This window comes from Tursiops truncatus, chromosome 5, assembly GCF_011762595.2.
Source record: "Tursiops truncatus isolate mTurTru1 chromosome 5, mTurTru1.mat.Y, whole genome shotgun sequence".
Taxonomy (NCBI): Eukaryota; Metazoa; Chordata; class Mammalia; order Artiodactyla; family Delphinidae; genus Tursiops; species Tursiops truncatus.
In genome coordinates this window covers 1,160,934-1,185,412 of record NC_047038.1, presented here as the reverse complement: position 1 = coordinate 1,185,412, position 24,479 = coordinate 1,160,934, and the positions used below count along the sequence as shown (strand labels likewise).

Below are 24,479 nucleotides of genomic sequence, written 5' to 3'. Positions count from 1 at the left end.
CCCAGTTCTGTGCTGTCCTTGATTATGCACAAGCCTGGCTGGGGTCTGTGGCTGGTAAGAACCGCCTCCCAAGGCAGGGCTGACTCCCTGGGGGCCGGACCGCTGGTGTCCCCCCCACCCCGTTCTGGCATCTGGAAAGGGCAGGCCCAGACACGGTAGGTGCGGGGCCGCGGTACCTGGAGAAGGTCGCCTGCAGCTAAGCCCGAGGACGCGGGTCAGCCGCGGGCGTCATCACTCAGTCCTGTCTTGGGACAAAGCACTGGGGACCAGAGAGGTTGCCAGGCTTGAGAAAGTTCGCCCAGGAGCCTGCAGGCCTGATGTGCAGGGTATGCGGCACTCCCGTCACTCGGTCCCCTCGCCCGCCTCCTCTGGATCGCCGACCCCGCAAGGGCGAAGGTTTGGGCCCGACTCGCTCACCACTGTGTCCCCAGCAACTGGAACTGTGCCAGGCACGTCGCAGGTGGTCAGCGCACGCGGGCTGTCTAGGGAACGGACGAGAGCTGGACCCCACCCGACTCTATTTGGCAAATATTTCCCTAAATGACTTTCTGACCTCGACAACCTCGCTCCCAGCGGCGCGGGACCCCGGCGTCCTGGCCGCCCCCCGGCGGCCGTCCGTGGAGGGGCGGGGCTCTCGCCAGCCGCCGCGTCGGGGTTCTGTCCACTTCAGGGCTGAAGGGGACGTAGGTCGGCCGAGCCAGCCCACTCCTCTGCTAACGTCATCTTCCGCGGCCCTCGAGATCCGGCCACGGGCGACGCCATGTTACGTTACGGCGGCCGACGGCCGGTCCTCGCGCCGCCGCGAAGCGTCTCTCCGAGGCCCCGCCTCCTCTGGTGACGTCACCGCCGTTCGCCCTGCGGGCGCCGCCATGTTGAGGGTCCTCGCCGCGGGCGCGTAGGTGTCCTCATAAGATGCCGGCTCGGCGGTGGCCGGCTTTTTCCCCCTCAAGATGGCGTCCATGCGGGAGAGCGATACGGGCCTGTGGCTGCACAACAAGCTGGGGGCCACGGACGAGCTGTGGGCGCCGCCCAGCATCGCGTCCCTGCTCACGGCTGCGGTTATCGACAACATCCGCCTCTGTTTCCACGGCCTCTCGTCGGCCGTGAAGCTCAAGCTGCTGCTCGGGACGCTGCACCTCCCGCGCCGCACGGTGGACGAGGTGAGGCGGGCGGCGGTGCGGACGCGGGGCCGGCCTCCCCCTCGGGGCCGCGCCTCCCCGGGACCCGAGACGCCGGCCCTAGCGGACCCTCCTCCCCCGCTCCCGTCCCCTCCCCTCCCCCCTCCCGCCCCTCGGACCCTCGCAGTTCGCGGACCCGTTCCCCCTCCTCACCGCCCCCCCGCGGTGGACGCGAGCCCTAGCCGCCCGCCTGCACCTGTCGGAGCCGCGGGCGAGGTGCCCGGACGGGGGGAGGGGGGTCGGGCTGTCGGGGGCCCGCCTCGGGCTCAGCGCCCACCTCGGTTTTCTTGCTTTCACCTGTCGGGGTACCCACCCGGTTCGGTCACCCTGCGTTCTGGGTTCTTGCCACACGCTCGTGTTCTTGCATCGTTCTCATCAGTGGGTCTGTCCGACTTGTTCGCTGCTTGTTTTCCTTAACGGTAAATTGTGTCGCTTTGTGCGCAAAGTAAGTAGTTTTTCAAAATGTTGAGGCGCCGTAGTTGTTTAAACGTTCCCCAACTACTGTTGCAGTGACTGCCTCGTTATTATAGTTGATAGTTGTTTCTTTTATATATAACGTGTACAAGAGAAACAGAATAAAGCTGTGTCCAGAGACCTCCCCCACCTGTGCCGGGTCACAACCCTTGCCCTCTCCCCTCGCTCACTTTGGGAGGTGATCACTTCTCTGCCATTCCTTGTGACTTATCAGTTGTATAGGCGTTTTTCAGCAGTACAGTTTGGTTTTGCCTGGCTTGAACTTAATGTTACGGTATCATATCGTGTGTTTCGCGTGAGTGATGTGGGTGTGTCTGTCTTCTTCGTGTTGTTGACACCTTGACACATTCATCCAACCTGCAGCCCCGCTGTGGTGTAATTTTCACTGCTGAAGTGTTCCATTCTCTGAGTATGCCTGTGGTGGGGCATCTTTTCATGTGCTTATTCATTATTTGATGTTCTTTTTTGTTAATTGTTCAAGAAAAAATTTTCCCCCGATGTATTTTTTTCATTGCTTTGTAGGAGTTTTGTTTATTATTAGTTTTTAAACATTTATTTATTGCTGCACTGCGCGGCTTGCAGGATCTTAGTTCCCGGACCAGGGATTGAACCCTAGCAGTGGAAACGTGGAGTCCTAACCACTGGCCCTCCAGGGAATTCCCGCTTTGTAGGAGTTTTTTAAAGAATAAATGTTGAATAGCAGCCTTTTTTCGGATGTGTATGTTGCAGATTTCTTCCAGTCGTGTCTTGATTTAGCTTTCTCCATGGAGCCTTCAGAGTCACAGAAGCTCTTAGCCGTAACTAAGCAGGTGTACTCTTAGGATATGCTTCCCTGCTGGGGCGCCGGGGGAGGGAACTCCCTGTTGTCTTGTCAGAGATGTCCAGTTTTGCCTTCCGCCTATACAGAGTCTTTCTCCTGTGCAGAGTGCTCCAAGAACCTGGCCTGGGGTGGGTGGAAGTTTGTCTCCCGCATAACGTGTTTATTAACCATACTTGTCCTGAGCTCATGGCCAAAACGTTAAATAAGAAAAAGCCATTTTGGCCGAAGCCGTGTTGGGATCGAAGCCTGGCCACAATGCTTGCCCTTGAACAGGTCTCAGTAATTAAGGATCTTAAGGGAAGTGAGAGAATGCAGGAACAAAGGAAAAGCAGTTAAGAAATGGTAGTTCGGCGATAAAGCCGAGTCCTAGTTCTTCCTCCAGGGATGTAAGTAATAATCTGATACACATCTTTTGAGTTCTGCAAGAACTAAGACCCCCACCCAGGCGGAGGATGGAATGCTGACACTGAGCCATGTGACTTCCGTCAACCACCAAAGCCCCCTCATGAATATGCATGTACCCTTAGCTTAAAACGTCCTCACTTTTGGCGTTGGGAAAGATCCTGCTGTTCCCCTTACTGGCTGCAAGGAATACATCCTTCCTTCTTTTGGGCTTGGTTGTGTCTTTTGGCTCAACACTCATCAAGAGGTGAACCCGGTTTGGGGGTAACAATTGTAGTAGATGTGAATGAATGAATATTGAATTTTATCAAATGTTTATAATGTCTGTTGACATATAGTTTGCCACATTTACAGAATAGCATTGTGTTTTTTGTTTTTGTTTTTGTTTTTTGGCTGCCTTGGGTCTTCATTGATGGGCGGGCTCTCTCTAGTTGCCGCCAGCAGGGGCTACTCCTTGTTGCGGTGAGCGGGCTTCTCATTGCGGTGGCTTCTCTTGTTGCAGAGCACGGGCTCTAGGCATGTGGGGTTCAGTAGTTGTGGCTCGCGGGCTCTAGAGCACAGGCGCAGTAGTTGTGGCGCACGGGCTTAGGTGCTCCGCGGCACATGGGATCTTCCCAGACCAAGGATGGAGCCCGTGTCCCCTGCATTGGCAGGCGGATTCTTAACCACTGCGCCACCAGGGAGGTCCCAGAATAGCATTAGCTGTTAACCAACCTGGCATATCCCTAACTTGGTCATTTTATATGTAGGATTATGTTGTTCTGGTATTTAGCGTAGGAATCTTGTATCTGTGTTCATGGGTGCGATTAACCTCTAATTTTACTTTCCCAGACTGTCTTTGTCAGATATTGGTGTTGAAGTTATGCCACCCGTATAAAAGGAGTGGTAATGTATCTTCTATTTTCCCCTTCTTTGGAAAGTTTGTCTAACAACGGAATTATTTCTTTCTAAATGTTTGGTAGAACTTAGTGGTAAAGCCATCTGGGGGCCTGGATTTTCTTTGTGGGAACATATTTTAGTGTTGATGCTTGGTTTTATGTTCTTCGTAAGTAAACTTTTCTGGATATTATATATTTTCTAGTGATTTGGCAGTTCCTATTAAAACTTCAAATGTATTAGCATAAAGTAGATAATAACATTCTCTTATCATTTTTTAAAAAATGGTTATTTATTTATTTTGGTTGTGCTGGGTCTTAGTTGCGGCCTGCGGACTCTTAGTTGCGGCATGCATGTGGGATCTAGTTCCTTGACCAGGGGTCGAACCTGGGCCCCCTGCATTGGGAGTGCAGAGTCTTACCCACTGGACCACCAGGGAGGTCCCACAGGTTATTTTATTTATTTATTCGGTTGCACTGGGAGTTAAGTTGCAGCATTCGGCCTCCTTAGTTGTGGCATGTGAACTCTTAGTTACGGCATGCATGTGGGATCTAGTTCCCTGACCAGGGATCGAACCCAGGGTTCGAACCCTGACCAGGGATCAAACCCAGGCCCTCTGCATTGGGAGCGCGGAGTCTTATCCACTGTGCCACCAGTGAAGTCCTGGTTATTTTCTAATCACTGCATCCTACGAGTTTTGATAGTGCTTTCATTACCAAGTCACAATATTTTGTAATTTCTATGATGATTTCCTCACTGACCCTTTTGTAATTTAGAAATGTTTCTTAATCTCCATACATTGGAGGGAGGGAGGTTTTAGTTATGTTTTTACTAGTGATTTCTAGCTGGATTGAGTGCTTGTCAGTGAATATAGTCTATATTATTTCAGTCATTTGAAATTTAAGATTTGCTTAATGGCAAAATATATGGTCAGTTTTTGTAAACATTGCAAGTGAGTTTCAGAAGCATTTTTATGATCAAGTTTTGTGATCCATTGCCCAGTATATGTTCATTCGGTCAAATTCTTTTAATCGTGTTGTACAGGTCTACTGTATTCTTACTGATTTAAAAAGATTTATCAGTTAATGAGGGGATGTGTTTATCTGTGTTGTGATTATGGATTTGTCAGTCCTTATAGTTTTATCAACTTGCTTTCTGCATTTTGAGGTGATGTTATCAGGTGCTCACAAGTTTGGAATTGTTACTGTTGCCTTGTGGACTGAACCGTGGGTCTTTATATAGCGGTCTCTGTAGTTGGTAATGTTCTGTCTGCTTTTGTCCAGCATTGATATAGGTATACCAGCTTTCTTTCAGTGATTTTTAAAAATACATAGTTTGTTCTTGGATTCTGTCTGCATTACAAGAAATTATAATGAAGAACTTGCTTAGCTAGGTTGAAAATGAACTAGGCCATTCTGGATAATTTAGTTTTCTGAAAGGCATTTTTAGTATATATTCAGTGTTAATAACAAAACAAAACAAACTTTCCAAAACATCCCAATTCACTTAGCTATTTTAATTATCTTTTTTTAGGGTCTGATGCCTTAGGGGATAACATTCTGAAGATGAAGCTTTTTTACATAGGACCATAGATACAGGGGGACTAGATGGCTGGGCTGTGTGTGTTCTGCACTGTCTTAGCCAGGGGTCTCCAGAGAAACAGAACAAATAGGATGCGTGTGTACCTTACGTATACGTATATATAACACATGGCGGGGGAGTGGGGAGAGATGCTGGTTTTTATTGAAAGGAATTGGCTCACAAAAGCCTCCTGAAAAGTCCCAGGAGCTGCAGCCAGAAAGTGTGAGACCCAGGAGAGCTAAAGTGTAGTTCCAGTCTAAAAAGCCAGCTGGTCGGAGACCCAAGAAGAGCCAGGATTTCATCCAAGTCCCAAGACTGGAAAAGACCAAAGTCTCAGCTCGACAGTCAGGCACTTCTGCCGGAAGGAGTTCCATCTTACTCAGCCTTTTTGTTCTGTTCAGGTCTTCAATTGATTTAATGAGGGACATCCACATTAGAGAGGGCAGTCTGTGCAATTCAGATGCTAATCTCATCCAGAAACATCCTCATAGACACACCAAGAATAACTTTTGACCCCTTGGCCGGGACATATAAAAGTAAACATCGTACACAGCGTCTGCTACAACTTGAGTTTCTTAATGAAATCTCAAAACCAGTTCACTTGTTTTGTGATGTATCTATTTCTCTTAAAAGCTAAGTCAGCAACAGTTGTTAACTAAAAGGAGGGAAGAGGAAAAGAGATTTTAATGGTCCAGTATTTTAGTTTATTCAGTGAGGGGTACAGAAGTGATTTAGGGCCCCTGCTCTCAAAGAATTTAGAATTTGGTCCAGGAAGTAAGAATGATGTCAGGAGGCGATGTACATGAGGTGTTTTGCTAACTACAGAGTGTCGTAAAATGTAAATACTGACTTAGTAATGTTTTAGCTATACTTGAAAGGGCTTTGAGGAACCTGTAAATGCTGCTACTGATAAAACCAGTGACCCCTCTTGTCCAAGTCCTTAGCATTGCCACCAAAGGAAGTATTAGGGAGAGTTTTAGGGCTGCCTGAGGTAACTCTTTAATATGTAAAATTATCCAACTCATGAGACTGCTGTGGGAAGCCTAGGGATTCCAGGGATCAGTGACTGGGATAGCTGCATATTTATCACCTGGGGTAACAGGTCAGGCCAGCTGCCAAGTGAATAAGAAACAGTGTTTCCCCAAGGACATGTCACAGTTGTGAATTGTCACAGCATGCCCTTTAATCACTGTGGCTGCCTTATTCACTGAGAAACTCTGTGGTCTAAAAATCACAGACTTGGGCTTCCCTGGTGGCGCAATGGTTAAGAATCCGCCTGCCAACGCAGGGGACACGGGTTCGAGCCCTGGTCCAGGAAGATCCCACATGCTGCGGAGCAGTTGGGCCCGTGTGCCACAACTACTGAGCCTGCACTCTAGAGCCCGTGAGCCACAACTACTGAGCCCACGTGCCGCAACTACTGAAGCCCATGCGCCTAGAGCCTGTGCTCCGCAACAAGAGAAGCCACCTCTCACCACAACTAGAGAAAGCCCGCGCACAGCAACAAAGACCCAACGCAGCCAAAAATAAATAAATAAATAAAATTTTAAAATAATGAAAATCACAGACTCTCGGAAACTGCTGTTTAAAGTCATATCAGTAATAGTGAAACACCCCACTTTTGCTTGGAGGATCTAAGACACTTAGACACAAAGAAGCAGCCTCAGTTTCCAGCCCAGGTGCAGAGGCTCGGATAAGGGCTGTGTGAGCATGACACCCACGTCTCTCACTGTTGTTGTTTCTAAGGAAACTGGACCCAGGTCCACCTGACAGTTCTGACACTGACCTTTCACACACAGACTCGCCACTTCATTGGAATTGTACCTAAACTCCACTGTCCCCCAGAGTCAAGTACCTCAGTCATTTCCTTTCTGTGGTCAGATGCCCATAGTGCCTCTGGCGTGGGACTCCAGTGGTCCCAGCGAGTCAGTAACTTGATGTCAGGCCATAGGATTGCCCCTGAGGGCCTTGGGCCCATTGGCCCAGGACAGTGGCCTCACTCTGTAGTTCTGCAATTTCCTAGGATGTGTTTTGGTGAAAAAATTTTTAAAAATTTGTCCTACAAAGTTTGTTGGGCTTCTTGAAATTGTGATTATCTTTCATCTGTCAATTCTTAACAATTTCCTCTATAGACCTTGCCTTGGTCCCAGTTTCTGTTCCCTTTCTCTCTGAATCTCCAGTCAGGTGTGTGGGAGACTTCCCTCCCTTTTCTGTGCAGCCTCTTTGGTGTTTTCAAGCCGTTTTTTTTCCTGCCTGTTATGATCTGGGTAGCATCAGACTTATTCCGTCTCTTTCTTATTCTGTTGTTAAACTTATTTACTGATTCCCTTTCAAAGTCTCTTCTGTTTGGCTTCTCTGTTTTATTCCCGCATCCTACTCCACTTTCCCCATAGGTGGCAACTTGCCCTGTTCTGTTCTATTACGTGTTTTTTTGTGAGTGTTCTTTAAAAATGTGTATTGTTTTTAGGGACTTTTTTTCATTTGAAGTATAATTGACATAAACATATTGAAAGTGTACAGTGTGACATGTGCACACCTGTAAAACCATTACAGTGAAGATAACATTCTCCTCCTGCCTCTTTGTAACCCTCGTGTCCCTCTCCCTTGCTGAGTAATCACCGATCTCCTGTCTGTCTCCATAGCTTGGCTGGCATTTCCTGGAATGTTATATTAATAGTGCTGTTTTTGTCTGGCTTTCGCTCAGCACCCTTATCTTGAGTTCACGCTTGTGTTACGTGTGTTAGTAGCTCGTAACTCTTCCTGCCGAGCAGTGTCCCTCTGAATGGACGTGTTTACACGTATGGACAGGTCCTTGTGTGGACTGTCGCCATTTCTCTAGAGGAGACGCCTGGGAGAGGACGGGCAGGCCCCTGATAGGAGACTGCCAGACTGCTTTCCAGGGTGCTTGTGTCATTTCAGTATCCCCAGAGGAGTGTGGAGGGCATGGTGGGTTTTTTAATGCAGACACTCTAGTGGGTTTCAGTTGACATTTCCATGGTGACTAAAGGTGCTGGGCCTCTCTGGTAAAGTGTTTGCTCAAATTGGGGTGGGGGGGGTGCATGTATTTTTAATTGGTATAAATTCTATTGTCTTACATATCTCAGTGTTTGTAAACAAAATGTGTTTTTAACATCCACTTGTGTTGCGTTCATCTAACCCTAGGGTTGGCAAACTGAGGCCTGTGGCTTGTTTTCTCTGCAGTCTGTAAACTGAGAATGTTCTGAGCATTATTAAAGGGTTAGTGAAAAAAGATGAGACAGAGCTGCGTAGCCCCCAGGGCCTGAAATAGTCAGTCTCTGGCCCTTTACAGAAAAGTGTGCCAGCTCCTGACCTGCTCAGCTGCACCCCGACTGTTGCCACCCCCATGCATGCCGCCCTCCAGCACTGGTAGCAGGCTGCCCCCAGCGCACAACAGCATCATGCTGTGACGCAAAGCTCCTCACCCGTGGATGGCTGTGAACACATACTTGGAATCTATGCCCAGGGGCGGGATTGTTGGGTCATAGAAGGTATTTGCGTGCCCGCACTGTGGGCACCTGTGCGATCTCCCTCACCCCCCAGCACTTGGCCTTGTCCACTTTTCTGCTTTTGCAAATCAGTGGTTGGAAAGTGCTGCGGTGTGTGCATTTGGGTTTTTTTCCAGTTCACTTGAGGTATCTGTGGCTGGGTTCGTTGCAGTCTCAGATTTCCTCTTTGTAGGTTGCCCATTAATAACACCTGCCTGTGTTTTATTGGGGTTGCTATCCTCTTGTTGGTTTGCGGGGCCTCTTTGTATATTTTAATGTGGAACACTGCTGGTTTTGAACATTACAGATCCATCTGCCTGCTAGACTTCCCATTTGCTCATCACCTTTCCTTTAATGCACAGTAATATGTTTTTGGCCCATGGTTTGTGTTTTGAAGTTTTGTTTAAGAAGTCATTAACTGTGCTGCTTTTGTTTCTCCTCACTTTGTAGCTCTCCTGTTCAGAGATCCACGTCTAATGCCTCAGTACTACACCTCATTGGTGTGGGTGGATGGGGAGAAGGTGTTATTTTTCTCTGTTCTGAGCCCAGGGTTCCCAGCCATGCGTTGAAATGCAAGCCAACTCTCCTTTTCTTGTGGATTTGCGGTGCCACGTGTGTCTGTGTGTGTGGTGTTCCAGCAGCCCACGCCAGTCTGCCCTCTTGGCAAGAACTGGAAGCCCCTCACTTACTCTGCATCTGTCTCCCCCAGAGACCCATAAAAGCTTGTTACCACGAGAGTGCTAAAGGCAGGATTCTCACTGATGATTTTATTTCATCTAAAGGCTCAGGCTCCCATAACAAAAATACCATAAACTTGGTGATTTACATAATAGACATTTATTTTCTTACAATTTTGGATGACGGAAAGAAAGCCCACGATGAACTGTTCGTCTGAGCTGGCTGATTCAGTTTCTTGTGAGGGCCCTCTTCCTGGCTTGCAGATGGCAGCCTTCTGGCTGTGTGCTCAGCAGCGGCAGGAGAGAGCGAGCCCTGCCCTGGGGGCTCTGTTATAAGGACACTAATCCCATTCATCAAGGCCCAGCCCTCACACCTAGTCACCTCCCAAAGATTAGGGTTTCAGCATGTGAACTTGAGGGGGGACACAAACATTCAGCTCATAACAGTGGTCTTTTTTGTCTTTAACCCGCCCTTTTTTTCTCCTCAAACGTTTTTGTAAAATCTTGTCCAGTTGCCTCATGGTAGTTGTATTAGTTTGCAGTAAAGTACCACAGAGTAGATGTCTTAGAACAACGCAAGTGTGTTGTCTCACAGCTCTGAGTGGCCAGGAGTCAAATCCATGCCTCTCTCCGAACTTCTCGTGGCCTCAGGTGTTCTTTGGCTGGTAGGGGCGTTGCTCTAGTCCCGTGACCGGCTTCTCCACAGGAGCCTTCACGTCATCTTCCCTCTGTGTGTGTTCATCTCTGTCCAGATATCCCCTTTTTATAAGGATGCTAGCTGTGTTGGATTACGACCCATTTGAATGACCTCATTTTAACTCGATGACCTCCATAAAGGCCCTGTCTCCAAATAAGGTCAGATTCTGAGGTCCTTGGGGTAAGGACTCCAGCAAATCTTGAAGGGGCACAGTGCAACCTGTAGCAGTAGGTTTTTGTGAACACAAGGGAGTTCTCAGTTTCTTTAGTGCTCACCTGTGAGCTTGTTGAGACCAGGTCGTGTGTCTTGTGTGTCTCTGTATCCCTAATGCCCCCCTTTGCCAGGCCCTCAGTGGAGGGGCCCCCGTGTGTGTAGGATGGATGCGTTATAGAGATTCACGCTAATTGCAGCTCCGTCTTGGTGATGCTTCCACACCAGTGCCCACGCCGTAGCTGCATTCTTTTTCCTGCCTCACAGGACCTACTTTATCTACTTGGTCTCCCGTCCCGTTGGTGGACATGCAGCTGTTTCCTGTCTTTTGCTGCAGTGAATTCTCTCAGGTGTGCAAGGTAACTAGAGGATAAATTCTTCTTCTTCTTCTTTTTTTGTAGTTTTTATTTATTTTTATTGAAATATATTAATAATTGACTTAACAGTGTTGTGTTTCAGGTGTACAGCAAAGTGATTCAGTTACACATACACACATACATACCTATTCTTTTTCAGATTCTTTTCTCTTATAGGGTATTACAGAATATTGAGTAGAGTTTCCTGTGCTATACAGTAGGTCCTTGTTGGTTATCTCTTTTATATATAGTAGTGTGTATATTTTAATCCCAAACTCCTAATTTATTTCTCCCTCCCCTGCTTTGGTAACCATAAGTTTGTTTTCTATGTCTGTCGGTCTATTTCTGTTTTGTGTGTAAGTTCATTTGTATCATTTTTCTTAGATTTCACAAATAAATAATATATAATATTTGTCTTTTTTTGACTTCACTTAGTATAATAATCTCTGGGTCCATCCATGGCATTATTTCATTGTTTTTATGTCTGAGTAATGTTCCATTGTATATATGTACCGCATCTTCTTTATCCATTCCTCTGTTGATGGACACTTAGGTTGCTTCCGTGTCCTGGCTGTTGTAAGTAGTGCTGTGGTGAACACTGGGGTGTGTGTACCTTTTAGAATTAGAGTTTTCTCCTTATATATGCCCAGGAGTGGGATTGTAGGATCATATGGTAGCTCTAGTTTTAGTTTTTTGTGGAACCTCCACAAACTGGCTGCACCAGTTTACATCCCCACCAACAGTGTAGGAGAGGGGTCCCTTTTCTCCACAGCCTCTCCAGCATTTATTACTTGTAGACGTTTTGATGATGGCCGTTCTGACCGGCGTGAGGTGGTACCTCATAGTACTTCTGATTTGCATTTCTCTAATAGTTACTGATGTTGAGCATCTTTTCATGTGCCTTTGGGCTGTTTGTATGTCTTCTTTGAAGAAATGTCTATTTAGATCTTCTACCTATTTTTTGATTTGGTTTTTTTTATGTTGAGTTTTATGAGCTGTTTGTATATTTTGGAGATTAATCCCTTGTTGGTTGCATCATTTACAAATATTTTCTCCATTTTGTAGGTTGTCTTTTTGTTCATGGTTCCTTTATTTTTGTTTTTGTTTCCATTACTCTAGGAGATGGATCCAAAAATATATTGCTGTGATTTATGTCAGAAAGTGTCCTGCCTATGTTTTCCTCTGAGAGTTTTATAGTATCGCGTCTTGCACTTAGATCTCTAATCCAGAGGATAAATTCTTGGAAGTGCTAATTGCTCAGGCAAAAGCACATACGTCATAAATTGTGATGAGCATCACTAAAATAAAGTTAGTAGAGGGAATTCCCTAGCGGTCCAGTGGTTAGGACTCCATGCTTTCACTGCCGAGGGCGTGGGTTCGATCCTTGGTCGGGGAACTAAGATCCTGCAAGCTGCGCCGTGCGGCCAAAAATTTAAAAGAATAAATAAAATAAACTTGGTAGAGGTTATGCCCAGTGAAGTTCTTGTCAGTGTGTGGTCGCCTGCTCCCTGGGAGGTGTTCTCGCTCCTGCCAGACGCTGTTCCGAGTGCCGAATCCCCAGATGACTGCAGCCACTGCTGCTAACGCACCCCCAGGCTGTCCTGGGAGCGCTGACAGATTCGGGGTTCGGCCTGAGATGGTTGGACTCAGGAGCGTGTGCCACAAAGCCCTCCGCCATCATGCCCGTCCTCCCAGGCGGGCCAGCAGGGGCCACCCGGCTCCGCCCTGCCCATCCCTGAAGTGGGAATTGTATCTCCTCCTCCGTTTATTTTGCATTTCTCTTATGTTGAATGAGGCTGAGCATCCTTTGCATGTTTTAAAGTGTTAAATCATTTTTCTAGTGGTAAACTTTTAAAAAATTGACATGTAAGATCAATCTCTATATATGTGTGTTTGTTCTTTATATATATAGACATCTATAAAATATACACACTCATATATGTGTGCATTTTTTTTTAATTGCCTGTGATAGGAGTTGCAAAGTATTTTTTTCACCCAGTTTGCCATTTCTCTTGATTTAATTTAGGGAATTTGGAGCTTTTTGGTGGTTTTCCATGGGAAACATACTTAAGTAGTAAAATTCAAATGCATGTCTTTTGTGGCTCCTTGGTTTAGAATCGTAACCACAGAGGCTTCTTCCTTAGCAGTCGTACAAAAGAGAGACTTCTGTGGTTTCTCCTGTGCTGTTACAGTCTCATTTCTCAAATTGAAGTCTGATGCATTTGAAGTTTATCTGGGAATAAAGTGAGAGGTAGGGAACGTATTTAATCACGTGGCATTTGTAATTTTAATGTGTGGTAAAATCGATCTTTCTCTTGTTACCTTAAAAAAATTTTTTTTCTTATTTTTGTTTATTGCTTTTCTCATAGGAAGTTTAGAATCAGATTGTCCAGTTCTGTGAAGAAAATATTTCTGCAACTTGAGTGGGGTCACCCTAGACTTACGAGGGAAAGTGTCCGTCTTTATGGTATTGTCATAAAGATGACAATACACCTTGTCAATACACCATAAAGATGACATCCATACACCTTGTCATCCATTCAGGCATTTTGGGGGGCTCCTTGTCATTGTAATGCATTCTTAGAGATTTAGTGACGTCTTAAGTCTGTTTTGAGGTATGGTCTTTTTATTGATTTTGTTACCTCTTGTTGTCTTGCTGTGTCTTGAACTCATTTCTCTGCTTTATGTCCTTATTTGAGAGAGTTTAAAAATTCATGGCGCTCTACCTGGTCATAAACATCGTGTGCTCAGTAGAGGCGTGTCTAGCGGTTATTGGTGTTTTCTGTCCTGTCCTCTTTCCGTTTGACTCTCGGTTCCTTGTCTGCTGGTTCCTCCACTATTGTGACTCCTCTGGACTGAAGCACATGCTTCCTGGCCCAGCTTTTACAGGAGCTCCGTGTCAGGGAGGGCCAGAGCCGTGTTCCAGGTGACAGGGACCATCCCTTGGACACAGGCCTGTCCTTGCCGGCCCACTGCCAGGCTGCCTCCTCCAGAGACAGCTCAGCTGTGCTTCCTGGGCACCCGGACTTCTGACATCTGGGAACATGGTGCCCAGCCAGGGCCAGGGACACTCCTGCCTCCAGGCAGGAGCCCAGGTGTGACGCCAACTTTGGAGACGTCTGCGGGCTTTGGCTAAGCTTGCCTTATGGCCCCCTGTGTTTTTCCTCATACAGTTTCTCAAACTGAGATATTCACATAGGATTCATTCTTTCAAAGTGTACAAATCAGTGGTTATGGTACATCACAGTGCTGTGCAGTCGTTGCCACTACCTGACACCAGAACGTTTTCGTCTCTCCGAGAAGGAAACCCCTAGCTCGCTGGCAGCCACTCCCTGTCCCCACTCCAGCCCCAGGACCACCGTCCCACCTCCCGGGCCTGTGGGTGACCTGTCCTGGACGTTTCACACGCACAGAGCCATCCGGCGTGTGCTCTCTCAGGTCTGGCTTCTTTCACAGAGCTTCCTGTTTTCACGGTTCATCACATTGTCACGTCGTGTGTCTTTTTATTGCCAAATAATGTTTCGTTGTATAGATAAACCACATTTTGGTCATCCATTCATCAGATGATGGCCTTGGAATTGCTTCCACTTTTGGGTTGTTACCAATACAGCCAGCCATTCACGTGTGAGTTTTTGGGTAGATATACGTTTTCAGTTCTTTCGGGTCTGTACCTGGGAGTGGAGTTGTTAGCTCACGTGGTTATCTGTTTGTCATTTTTCTTTTAAATTTTGGCCGTGCGGCCTTGTGGATCTCAGTTCCCCGACCAGGGGTTGAACCCGTGCCTCAGCTGTGCGAGCACAGAGTCCTAACCACTAGACCACCAGGGAGCTGCCTGTTTGTCTTTCTGGGGAAGCGCCAGATGGCTTCTCTAATGGCCGCACCATCTTACAGCCTGCGCCCTGCCCCAGGCAGCGTCAGAGGGCTCCAGGTGCCCTGCCCCTTGGCCCTCTGCAGTTCTGGGCTCGGGCGTGGGAGGGAGCTCCTCCTGCTGGGCCACCTCAGCTCCATTTGCAGGCTGCCCCCTCCCCAGCACCTGGGCGTCCCCTCACGCGCAGTGTGTGTGTGTCTCTCGTTCCTAACGCTTTGGGGTGACTGCCGAGGGCGCAGCCTGCCATCTGGGTGGAGCCACTTAGTTTGAGACTTAGGTATGGGGGGGGCTTCTTTGTTATGTTTTTTACATAACTTTAGTTTGCCAGGGACACGTTTTCACTCTTTAACTCATAGTAAGTGACAGATAAAATGGTTTTTCATTTCGTGCCTTTTGTTTTTGTTTTTGCGGTACACCGGCTTCTCCCTGTTGGCCTTTTGTTTTTAATGTAGGAAAGAGTTGATAGCTCAGCTGAATACAGGGGGGAAGGTGGTAGACGGGCTCATTCTTCTAAAACATCAAAAAAGCCCCCAGCACAAATGTTAAAAAATAAATAAGCGTTTACCATTTTTGCCACACGTCAAAAGAACTTATTTCTATGTATTTCAAGAGACAGCCTTTTAGAGTTGGGTCAGCTGGCACCTGGCCCTGTGCTTGGCCAAGGGGAGGCGCCCAGCCTCAGGCGGGAATGCCAGAGCCGTGACGCTTCGACCTCGGCTGCGCGTGCGCCTGGGGGGGATGCGGGGCTCAGCCAGGCATTCTGTCTGGACCACCGCTGGAGGCAGGCGGGCCGGGGCTTCCGGGGCAGGTGAGGGGATCCTGATTCCTGAGGGTGGTGGGAAGCTGGGCATGAGGGTTAAGCCAGAGCCTGAGGGGATGGATGGGTCAGCGCAGGCGAGGGGGAGCTGCCAGGTGAGGGGTGACAGGTGGACCAGGAGCTTGGGTGGGAGAGGGCAGGTGCGAGGGGGGCCGTATTCAGGCTTGGGCCCGCGTCTGGGCCTTAAGCAGCGGTGACCGCGGGCCGCTGTGGCCACTCGCAGCTGTGGGAGGAAGCGGCACCTCGAGCGCAGCAGACACGCCGGCCACGGCCTGTCCCCGAAGCCAGGTCCCCCAGGTCCTCGAGGGGGGGGACCGGCCTCCTGCGGGCTCTCCTCTGTCACGTGAGCCCGTCACATGGCCATGGGGCGTGCGGGGACTTGCCCCTGTTCTCCCGGCGGCCTTTCGTACCCAGTCCCTTCCCAGCCGCCGCAGGTGCCGAGCCGCGGCGTTGGCCTGCCCACCCCGGTGCTCCCCACACCCCAGACGCCCCAGTGGCAGGTTCCCCAGCAGGGGGCGGGAACGACACCCCCCCCCCCCCCCCCCCCCCCCGTCTTGGGCGGCCCTTCTGTTTGCCGGGCCGCTGCACCCGGAGGCGGTGGGGAGATGCGGGGGCAGCCGGCGAGGTGTGGGCATGCGGCGGGGCGGGGCGGGGGGGGGGGCTCTCCTGAGGGCGGGACCGGCATGGGGGCGGTGGCTGAAGAGACTGGGTCCCGCCCCGTGCGCGCAGAAGCTCCGGCGGGCTTGAAGGGGGCTCCTTCCTGTGTCTGAACGAGCAAAGGTGCGCCCCACAGACCTGAGCCAGGGGTGGCAGGGTGGGGTCGGCGACAAGGACTGCCATCTCTCCTCTCCCGGCAGATGAAGGGTGCCCTCACAGAGATCATCCAGCTCGCCACCCTGGACTCGGACCCCTGGGTTCTCATGGTGGCCGACATTCTGAAGTCCTTTCCTGACACCGGATCTCTTAACCTTGACCTCGAAGAGCAGAATCCCAACGTTCAAGATATTTTAGGAGAACTTAGAGAAAAGGGTAGGTTGGGTGTGTTTGCTTTACGCTGGGCGGAGGGAGATGGGTCTCCCTTTAAACCCTCTTTTGTAACATGAGTTTGACTTCGCGAGTGTCGCACGCTGTGCTGTGTCGTGCTGGCTGTATCCGTGCACCCCTGCCCCGGGCGCTGCTGGCTGGCTTTTGGCCAGGCTTTGACAGGAGCAGCCCGGAGGCTCCCTCCTCACTGTACGTGCTCTATCTTTCACATTCACGCACCCCTCTCCGCACTCAGCTCCATGAGGGCACGGGCTCTGCCCACTCAGAGCCTAGAACATTCCCTGGCACGGAGTAGATGCTCATAACTGTGTGTTGAAAATATCAGCAGTTTACTTGTCTGGAACACGAACTGAAAACCACTTAGAACATATAAAGATGGGAAGGTCTGTTCCTCCCTGAATTCCTCTCCTAGTTTGGAGAATTGGAACTGCAGCCCTTTAAAGATGGAACCTGTGCCCCTGCGGTCCCGCAGGGGCGGTGGCCTGGCCGTCCCCAGGGGTGGCTGCCAGTGCCTCCTCTTAACTGTGAGATGATCGCTCTTACTCGGTAGGCTTTCGCTTGACTTGTAACTGCCCACAAGCTACATGGATGCTTCCAGAGCATTGGAACGCAAACCCAAGATGTTTCTGTCCTGGTGATTAGCTTGATGAGGGTCCAGACAGGTCCACGCCCTCCTGGGTGTCCTCTCTCTGGTGGGAGGGGCCTGCTCTGTCTTCTGCCCAGGGGCTTCTGGGCGTGCCTCCCGGGGGCAGGAAGAACAGCGGTGGCGTTGGTCTGTGCTCCCCACCCAGGGCCTTCTCCCGAGCTCTAACTGCCTGGTGAACCCACAGACCTGGGGAACGTGCCTGGGTGCTTCTTGTGGGGGCCAGGATTCAGAGGGTCCAGGAGAAACCATCCGCGGGGGCCGTGGGGACTGAGGGGGAACCCGGGATGGCCCCGGGCTTCCCCTTCCTACGGCGCTTGCTCTAGGGGTGCACAGAGCCCCTTCCGAACGTAGCTGATGGACATCTGGGGTGGGGCCGGGTGCTTCTGCCTTTAAAAAGCCCCACAGGGATTCTGCTGAGCCCTCCTGTCCTGCCCTTGACCTTTGGCCCAGGTTGGTGGCCTTGACTGCTGGCCTGTGGCAGGCAGGCAGTGGATACTTGTTTTCTGTTCTGAGATCGAAGCAGAAGCTCCACTGCTATAAACAGGAAACTGTGCGTTTTCACGTTAGCGGTGAAAATCGGGCCTGCGTAAGGGAAATGCACCTCCTAACATGTTGGTTCTCGAACGAGCAGTGAACGAGTGTGAGGCGTCGGCCATGCTGCCGCTGGAGTGCCAGTACTTGAATAAAAACGCCCTGACGACCCTCGCTGGGCCCCTCACTCCCCCAGTGAAACATTTTCAGTTGAAAAGGAAGCCGAAGAGTGCCACGCTGAGGGCCGAGCTCCTGCAGAAATGTGAGTCCAGCTGTCGGCACGCGGGTGTGGGGCAGGTGCGCCTGGCCTAGGGCGCACGGGGACTCAGTGCCCGCTGTCGGCACGCGGGTGTGGGGCGGGTGCGCCTGGCCTAGGGCGCACTGGGACTCAGTGCCCGCTGTCGGCACGCGGGTGTGGGGCGGGTGCGCCTGGCCTAGGGCGCACTGGGACTCGTCGGGACCCTCCTCAGCGGGGGCTGCCTTGCCCGGCCTGGAAGGTCCAGCAAATTTGGGAAAACTGACTGCCGAGCAAATCATGCTTTTGTCCTATGTCTGTAGTTTTTATTTTTAGATTTCTTTTAGGTTTTATGGTACCTAACTGTCTTTTAAAGACAGAGTTCTACGTAGTTTTTTTCTTTTTTTATTAGAAATTTATTGATTGCTACGCTGAACTGTGTGTTCTAAAAATCTACTTTAGAAACTTCCGAATTTTCAGGTTAAAGTATTTGTAATCTTTGTTCCAAAAATGAAATCTACCAACTGAGTCACACGGGTGATGAGACAGGCAGCCTGGAAGAGATTGGAGAGGCTGCGTCCTAACTCCTGTAGCCCTGCCTCATTCTTGCAGATGATCTCAATTTGACTTTAAAGATGTTTGGTCATTTTATTCATGTTTTTTTAAGTAGTGGTTTCTAAAATGTACATGGAAGATACTTGCTCGGAAAAAGGCCAGGAAATGGATTCCTTTGACTGGTAGCAGAACTTTTATTGCAAGTGGTTATGGTGTTGGTATTAATAACCCGTATAAATGCCCCGTTTTCAAAGAATCCCAATAAAACACAGCAGCCATCGTGACTCTCGGTTCCGGATGGACAGCATCCTGGGGTCAGCACTGCGCTGTGGCTTCATGGAGCTGGCGGTGCGCGGCCCGGGCCCCCAGCCCCCTGGGCAGCTCCCAGGCCCCTCCGTGCGGTCAGCAGTGGCACCTGCCCCCAGCCCCCCATGGCAGAACCTGGTGCCGGGTGGCCGTGGGGCTCCCGTCCCTCCCCGAGCTTGTTTCCTGCCTCGCGTTGATGCTTCTGTGAAGGGAAGGGTGAGGTTGTGCCAGGCGACCACCCACCAGTGAGGACGCTTCATCGGGGCCCCTCCCGCCCCCCCCACCCCGGGAGGTGCAGCCGCCAGAGCCCTACTTGCTGCAAGTGTAGTTCTCTACACCAGGCGTCCCCAACCCCGGGGCCATGGACCGGGACCGCGGGCTGTTAGGAACCGGGCTGCGCAGCAGGAGGTGAGCAGCGGGCAAAGGAGCGAGCGAAGCTTCATCTGCCGCTCCCCGCCGCTCGCATTACCTCCTGAACCATCCCCCGCCAACCCCAGTACGAGGAAAAGTTGTCTTCCACGAAACCGAAACCGGTCCCTGGTGCCAAAAAGGTTGGGGACCGCTGCCCTACACAGAAAGCGTAGTTGTAACGTTTGAAAGCAGACGAGCGAGCGTCTGTGCTCCAGTCCTTGCAACTCGACCTTCTTTGTAAATCCCACGGATGGAGGCGCTGTCGTCGGTGGGCGCTGACGCAGGCCACCTTGTCTTACAGCCACCGAGACCGCCCAGCAGCTGAAGAGGAGTGCGGGGGTGCCCTTCCATGCCAAGGGCCGGGGGCTGCTGCGGAAGATGGACACCACGAGTAAGGCCGGGCCGCTGCGGGGTCGGAGGGGAGGGCTCGCCCTTCCTCGGGAGCTCAGTCGTTGAACTTTGACCTGACTGGGCCACGGGCCCTGCGGTGCTGCCGGCTCTGTTGTGTGAAATGAGGGGGTCTCTTCCGCTTACGGAGGGTCCGGAAGGCTCCGCCTGAGATGAGGAAAGACCGGGATTGGAGGGAGACGCTCAGTCTCGGTTCTCGCTCGTCCTTATGGCCGTGGAGGGCATGGGCCGCCGCCTCCGCCCCAGGTCCTGCCGCCTGCGGCCCCGTGCCGGCCCCAGGTTCTCCGTGGGGCGAGGGCTCTACAAGCTCGAGGCTGACCGGGCCGCCGTCGTGTCGTCGGGTCTGCGCCCTCGTCCCTCCCTCGGGGCCGGAGCGCACCTCTTGCTCCCTGCCCACCCCACGCTGCCCAGGCCCAGGGCCGACCGGACAGGGCAGGTGGGTCGGTGAGAGCAGCAGCCAGGCTGCCACGGGAGCCTGAGGGGCTCGTGGGGGTCCTCCCTGCGGGGCCCACAGCCCACAGCACTCAGGTGGGAGCTGCCGTCTTGGTGTCGGCCGACTCAGCACTGTTGGGGGGGGCCCAGCCCCGTCTCCTCAGGGCCGGCTGTTGCCTTGGGTGGGGCCCTCACTGTAATGTCCCTGCCTGCCCCCCACGTGCCAGTCCCCCTGACAAAGCTCCCCTCACCTTCCTTCCCACACTCCGGCCGGGCGCCCCGACCCAGCGTGCCCACGGTGCGGTTCAGGGGTGCTTCCTGCTTCCCTGCCCTGTCCCATTGGCCGTGCCAAGGGGCCACCTGTGCACCGGGCCTGGGACGCCGTACATGATCTTGGTGTGAGTCAGCCCTGGTGTCTGCTCGCTGAGCACTGGGGCGGGGCCCAGTGGCAGGAATGGGGAGGCACTGGATGCCTGGGGAAGGGGCCAGGCCCCCTTCAGAAGGGGCCGTTCCTCATGTGTCAGGTGCCTTCCCCTTGAGAGAGATGAGGGGCCGGGCCCAGGGGAAGAGGGAGGGTGATTCTGGCTGCAGCGTGGGGCCTCTAGCCTGTAACACATCTGTTAACCCCGAGGTGCAAGAAAGAAGTGGAAGCTGAGAGTCCTGTCTGTGGTGATAAAGGACTGGGTGTGGCGTCTCTGTTGGTTTGGCATCTTGGGCAGAGACGTCAGTTTGGTTGTGGTGTCGCTGGTTGCCACGGCGTGCTCTTCTGGGCAGGCCGACCCGATGCCCCGGTGCTTGGGCACGGGGAGGTGCCCCTGGCACCTGCCCTCGCGGAGGCGCAGCACTTCTGGGGGAGCACTTGGCAGGCCAGCAGGGGTGGCTCTGGCGGAGACAGGCAAGCGGAATACGCAGCGGTGGCGGAGTAGCCGCTCCGCGAGGCCCCCTGACGGCCCGTCCTCTCCGTAGCCCCGCTCAAAGGCATCCCGAAGCAGGCGCCCTTCCGAAGCCCCACCGCCCCCAGCGTCTTCAGCCCCGCGGGGAACCGCACTGCCATCCCGCCGTCGAGGACGCCCCTGCGGAAGGAGAGGGGCGTGAAGGTGGGCGTGTCCCCTGGCAGCCCCGCCCACGCGGGACCAGCCGCGCTCCTTCCGTGGGGCTGAGGGTGGGCTTCTGTCTGTGTCGGCAGCTCCTCGACATCTCCGAGCTGGATATGGTCGGGGCCGGCCGGGAGGCCAAGAGGAGGAGGAAGACCCTGGGTGCGTATTGGGGCCCGTCCGCCCGCGGAGGCCCTGGTCTCTCGTCTACCGAGACGGAGACCGCCTCCGGCTGGAGAGGGGCAAGTCTGCGGGGCAGACCTGTCCTCAGAGTCGCCGCCGCCTCGGGCCGGGAGGGCCGCCGCCCGGGGCGCTGAGGCCTGTGCTCTGCCCGCAGACGCGGAGGCGGTGGAGAAGCCAGCCAAGGAAGAGACGGTCGTGGAGAACGCCACCCCCGACTACGCGGCCGGCCTGGTGTCCACACAGGTAAGGGCTGCAGGGCCGCGGGCGGCCGGAGCACATGCCCCCATTCCCAGCGTTAGCCGCGGAGGCACGTTCCGTGGGAGCACATGCGCGGATGCACACGTATGTACGTGGACACACGCAGAAGAGGTGGCGCCGGCGGGGCGCTGGCGTGCCCGCGGGCCCAGGTTTGGACAGCGCCACGCGCTCAGGGCTCCTCGGCGTCCCCCGTCCCGCAGGGGTGGTAGGGCGGCCTTGCGGGAGGCCCCTCGCTGCCGGTGCGGCCTGCCTGGAGGGGCTGGGCAGCCAGGCGCCCTGTGTCTGTCATTTCTGGGTGGTGGGAAACTTCTCATTGCAGAGCTGTGTTTTCTTACTTTATTGAAAGGAGTGTCTTCCTTTTCTCATATGCTTTTGTGGTTTAAAAAAAAAAAAAATTTCTTCTTACCTCAAAGATGGCTGGTTTGGGAGGGTCCCTAACCAAACAGGGACAGCCTCGCCCCACCCTGCGCCCTCCCAACAAGGCAGCTCCAGGATGGGGGCGGCGGCAGGGCCGGACGCTTGGGGTCCAGCACTGCTGAGCGCGGGGCCCCTGGCCTGGAGCAGTCTCTATCCCTGGGGACAGCAGTGCCCCCAGTCCTGCTCCCGGGGGTGGGGGCCCTCCTGTGGGGCTGGAGGTTCGGGTTCACACTGGGCCGGGACGCTGAGGCCCACAGAGGAGCCGGCCCCATCCAGGACTGGGAGAGGCTCACGCTGAGCCCCCGGGCTGCTTTTGAGAGGAACCATGGTCTCTGTCTTCTAGAAACTCGGGTCTCTGAACAACGAGCCTGCGCTGCCATCCACGAGCTACCTGCCGGCTACGCCCAGTGTGGTCCCTGCCTCATCCTACATCCCCAGCTCCGAGGCCCCGCCAGGTGAGCGGGCACCCAGAGCAGGCAGCACCCGCCAGGCAGGGAGCAGCATCTTCCCAGGACTCGCCCACGTGGTGCTTCCTTGGGTGTCAGGACCTCTGCTGGTGCCGCCGGGGCCGGAAGACCCTCCTGCCCAGCACGAGCTTCGAGAAGTAAACCCAGGGGTTTCAGCTGCTTTGCCCTTCACGGGGCCAGACAGGCAGCGCCCCTTCCCTTGTGCGGTGCCAGGTGTGAGGCCCAGTTTGTGAGCGGGAGGGGGGCTGCTGAGGTTACAGTGCCTCAGGGTCCTCATGTAGCCCTACAGTTTGAGAAAGAAGGCGCGGAAGGAAAGGTGGAGGGGGATCCGTGGGTTCTGCCCCGAGGCGTTTGCTCCCCGGGCTCAGCGTCGCCTGCCCCGGGGGGGAGCTTGGCCTCGGGGAGGGGGTGGCCAGAGAGGGCCTGGGGGTCAGGCAGGCTTGCTGGGCTCCAGGAAGCAGCCCTCCGTCCCCTCGCCAGCGCCCAGGAGCCCATTAGCGCCTGGACGTCTTCCCTGCTGGTCTCAGAAGGCCTGAGCCCTCTGGCTCCCTGCTGGGGCTCTCGGGGGCGTGGGCCCCGTGCCCAGAGGTGCCGCCCGGGGCTCGCACCCCAGCTGCGGGTAGGAGGGCCCAGGCACTTCTCTCGGAGGCGGGGTCCCTGGCCCTGCCGGCCGCCCCCCAGGCCTTGCTCTGCTTGCAGCCCCGCCTGCCCGGGAAGCCAGCCTGCAGGCCAGCCGGCCCCCCGAGGAGCCGAGCGCCCCCAGCCCCGCGCTGCCGGCACAGTTCAAGCAGAGGGCGCCCCTGTACAACAGCGGCCTCAGCCCTGCAGCGCCCACACCCGCGGCGCCCACCTCGCCCCTGACGCCCACCACGCCCCCAGCCGTCGCCCCCGCCACCCAGACGCCTCCGGTGGCCATGGTGGCCCCCCAGGCCCAGGCCCAGCCCCCCGCCCAGCAGCAGCCCAAGAAGAACCTGTCGCTCACGGTAGGTGTGTGGGGCGGGGTGTGTGTGTGCGGCCCTGCCCACAGCAGGGGCGCCGGGGCCCAGCACCCAGCCCTGCTCCTCCACTGCAGAGAGAGCAGATGTTTGCCGCGCAGGAGATGTTCAAGACGGCCAACAAGGTCACACGGCCCGAGAAGGCCCTCATCCTGGGCTTCATGGCTGGCTCCCGAGGTGGGTCTGCGGCCGGCCCTGGGGGGTGGGGGGGGCCTGGGTCCTGCGGGGGTGGGGGACGCCCCCGCGCCCCCAGGCCCCTGCCCAGCGGCCCCTGCCCCCCTCAGAGAACCCGTGCCAGGAGCAGGGCGACGTGATCCAGATCAAGCTGAGCGAGCACACGGAGGACCTGCCCAAGTCGGACGGCCAGGGCAGCACCACCATGCTGGTGGACACGGTCTTCGAGATGAACTACGCCACGGGCCAGTGGACGCGCTTCAAGAAGTACAAGCCCATGGCCAACGCGTCCTAGGGCCGCCGCCGTGCCACCGAGGCCCAGCCCACTTGAGCTTTGGGTTCAGTTTCTCTGGGGTGTTTTGGACTTACTTTCTAAATTTTAATATGGGTCCCTTTTGTGTGATTTAAGACACTTTTTTGCATTCAGTGTTACAGTTCTGAATGTTAAACTTAGCCCCGAAAGGTGTAACTTCCTAATCTTGGCACCAGCTCTGCCTGTTAGACTTCCGTCTTTTCTCATTTTTTCTTCAGTCCCACTGACCGCGAGAGAGGGCCTTTTTCTTGCTCGTGCAGCCCCTCTCCCCGCCCACGCGGCTGAGGGACCAAAGGTGGCGCCTGGTGTGTCTGAGAACGGGGCGGGGACGGCCGCCAGTGCCCAGGGATGGGGGATGCCAGGACACGCTCACCACCCACAGGTTTTGTATTTGTCTTTTGTACCGTTGTGAGCATTTAAGACCAGTCCTTGGGTACCTGTTTTCATTGTAAAAACTATCTAATTAAAGTTTAGCTTTTCTAAAGAAAAAGCACCAGAGCTGTGTTTCCAGCCAGCTCGACCTCTCTGCTCTGGGGCCCCAGCCCCTC

General features: G+C 53.6%; 1 protein-coding gene across 2 annotated transcripts; it reads left to right on the top strand.

Annotated features, from left to right (window-relative positions):
* Positions 1-950: 950 nt before the first annotated feature.
* Positions 951-24,424, top strand: NELFA (negative elongation factor complex member A). Of its 2 annotated transcripts, none has more exons than XM_033856524.2 (11): positions 951-1,160; positions 16,320-16,491; positions 17,784-17,945; positions 19,492-19,581; positions 20,997-21,127; positions 21,217-21,286; positions 21,462-21,550; positions 22,326-22,437; positions 23,149-23,432; positions 23,522-23,621; positions 23,729-24,424. In XM_033856524.2, the coding sequence occupies exons 1-11, from the start codon at positions 951-953 to the stop codon at positions 23,911-23,913; spliced, it is 1,605 nt and encodes a 534-aa protein (XP_033712415.1). In that variant the 3' UTR covers positions 23,914-24,424. The 2 variants fall into 2 exon arrangements, with proteins under 2 accessions (XP_033712415.1, XP_033712416.1); XM_033856525.2 differs by lacking the exon at positions 951-1,160 and adding an exon at positions 14,916-15,453.
* Positions 24,425-24,479: the final 55 nt, after the last annotated feature.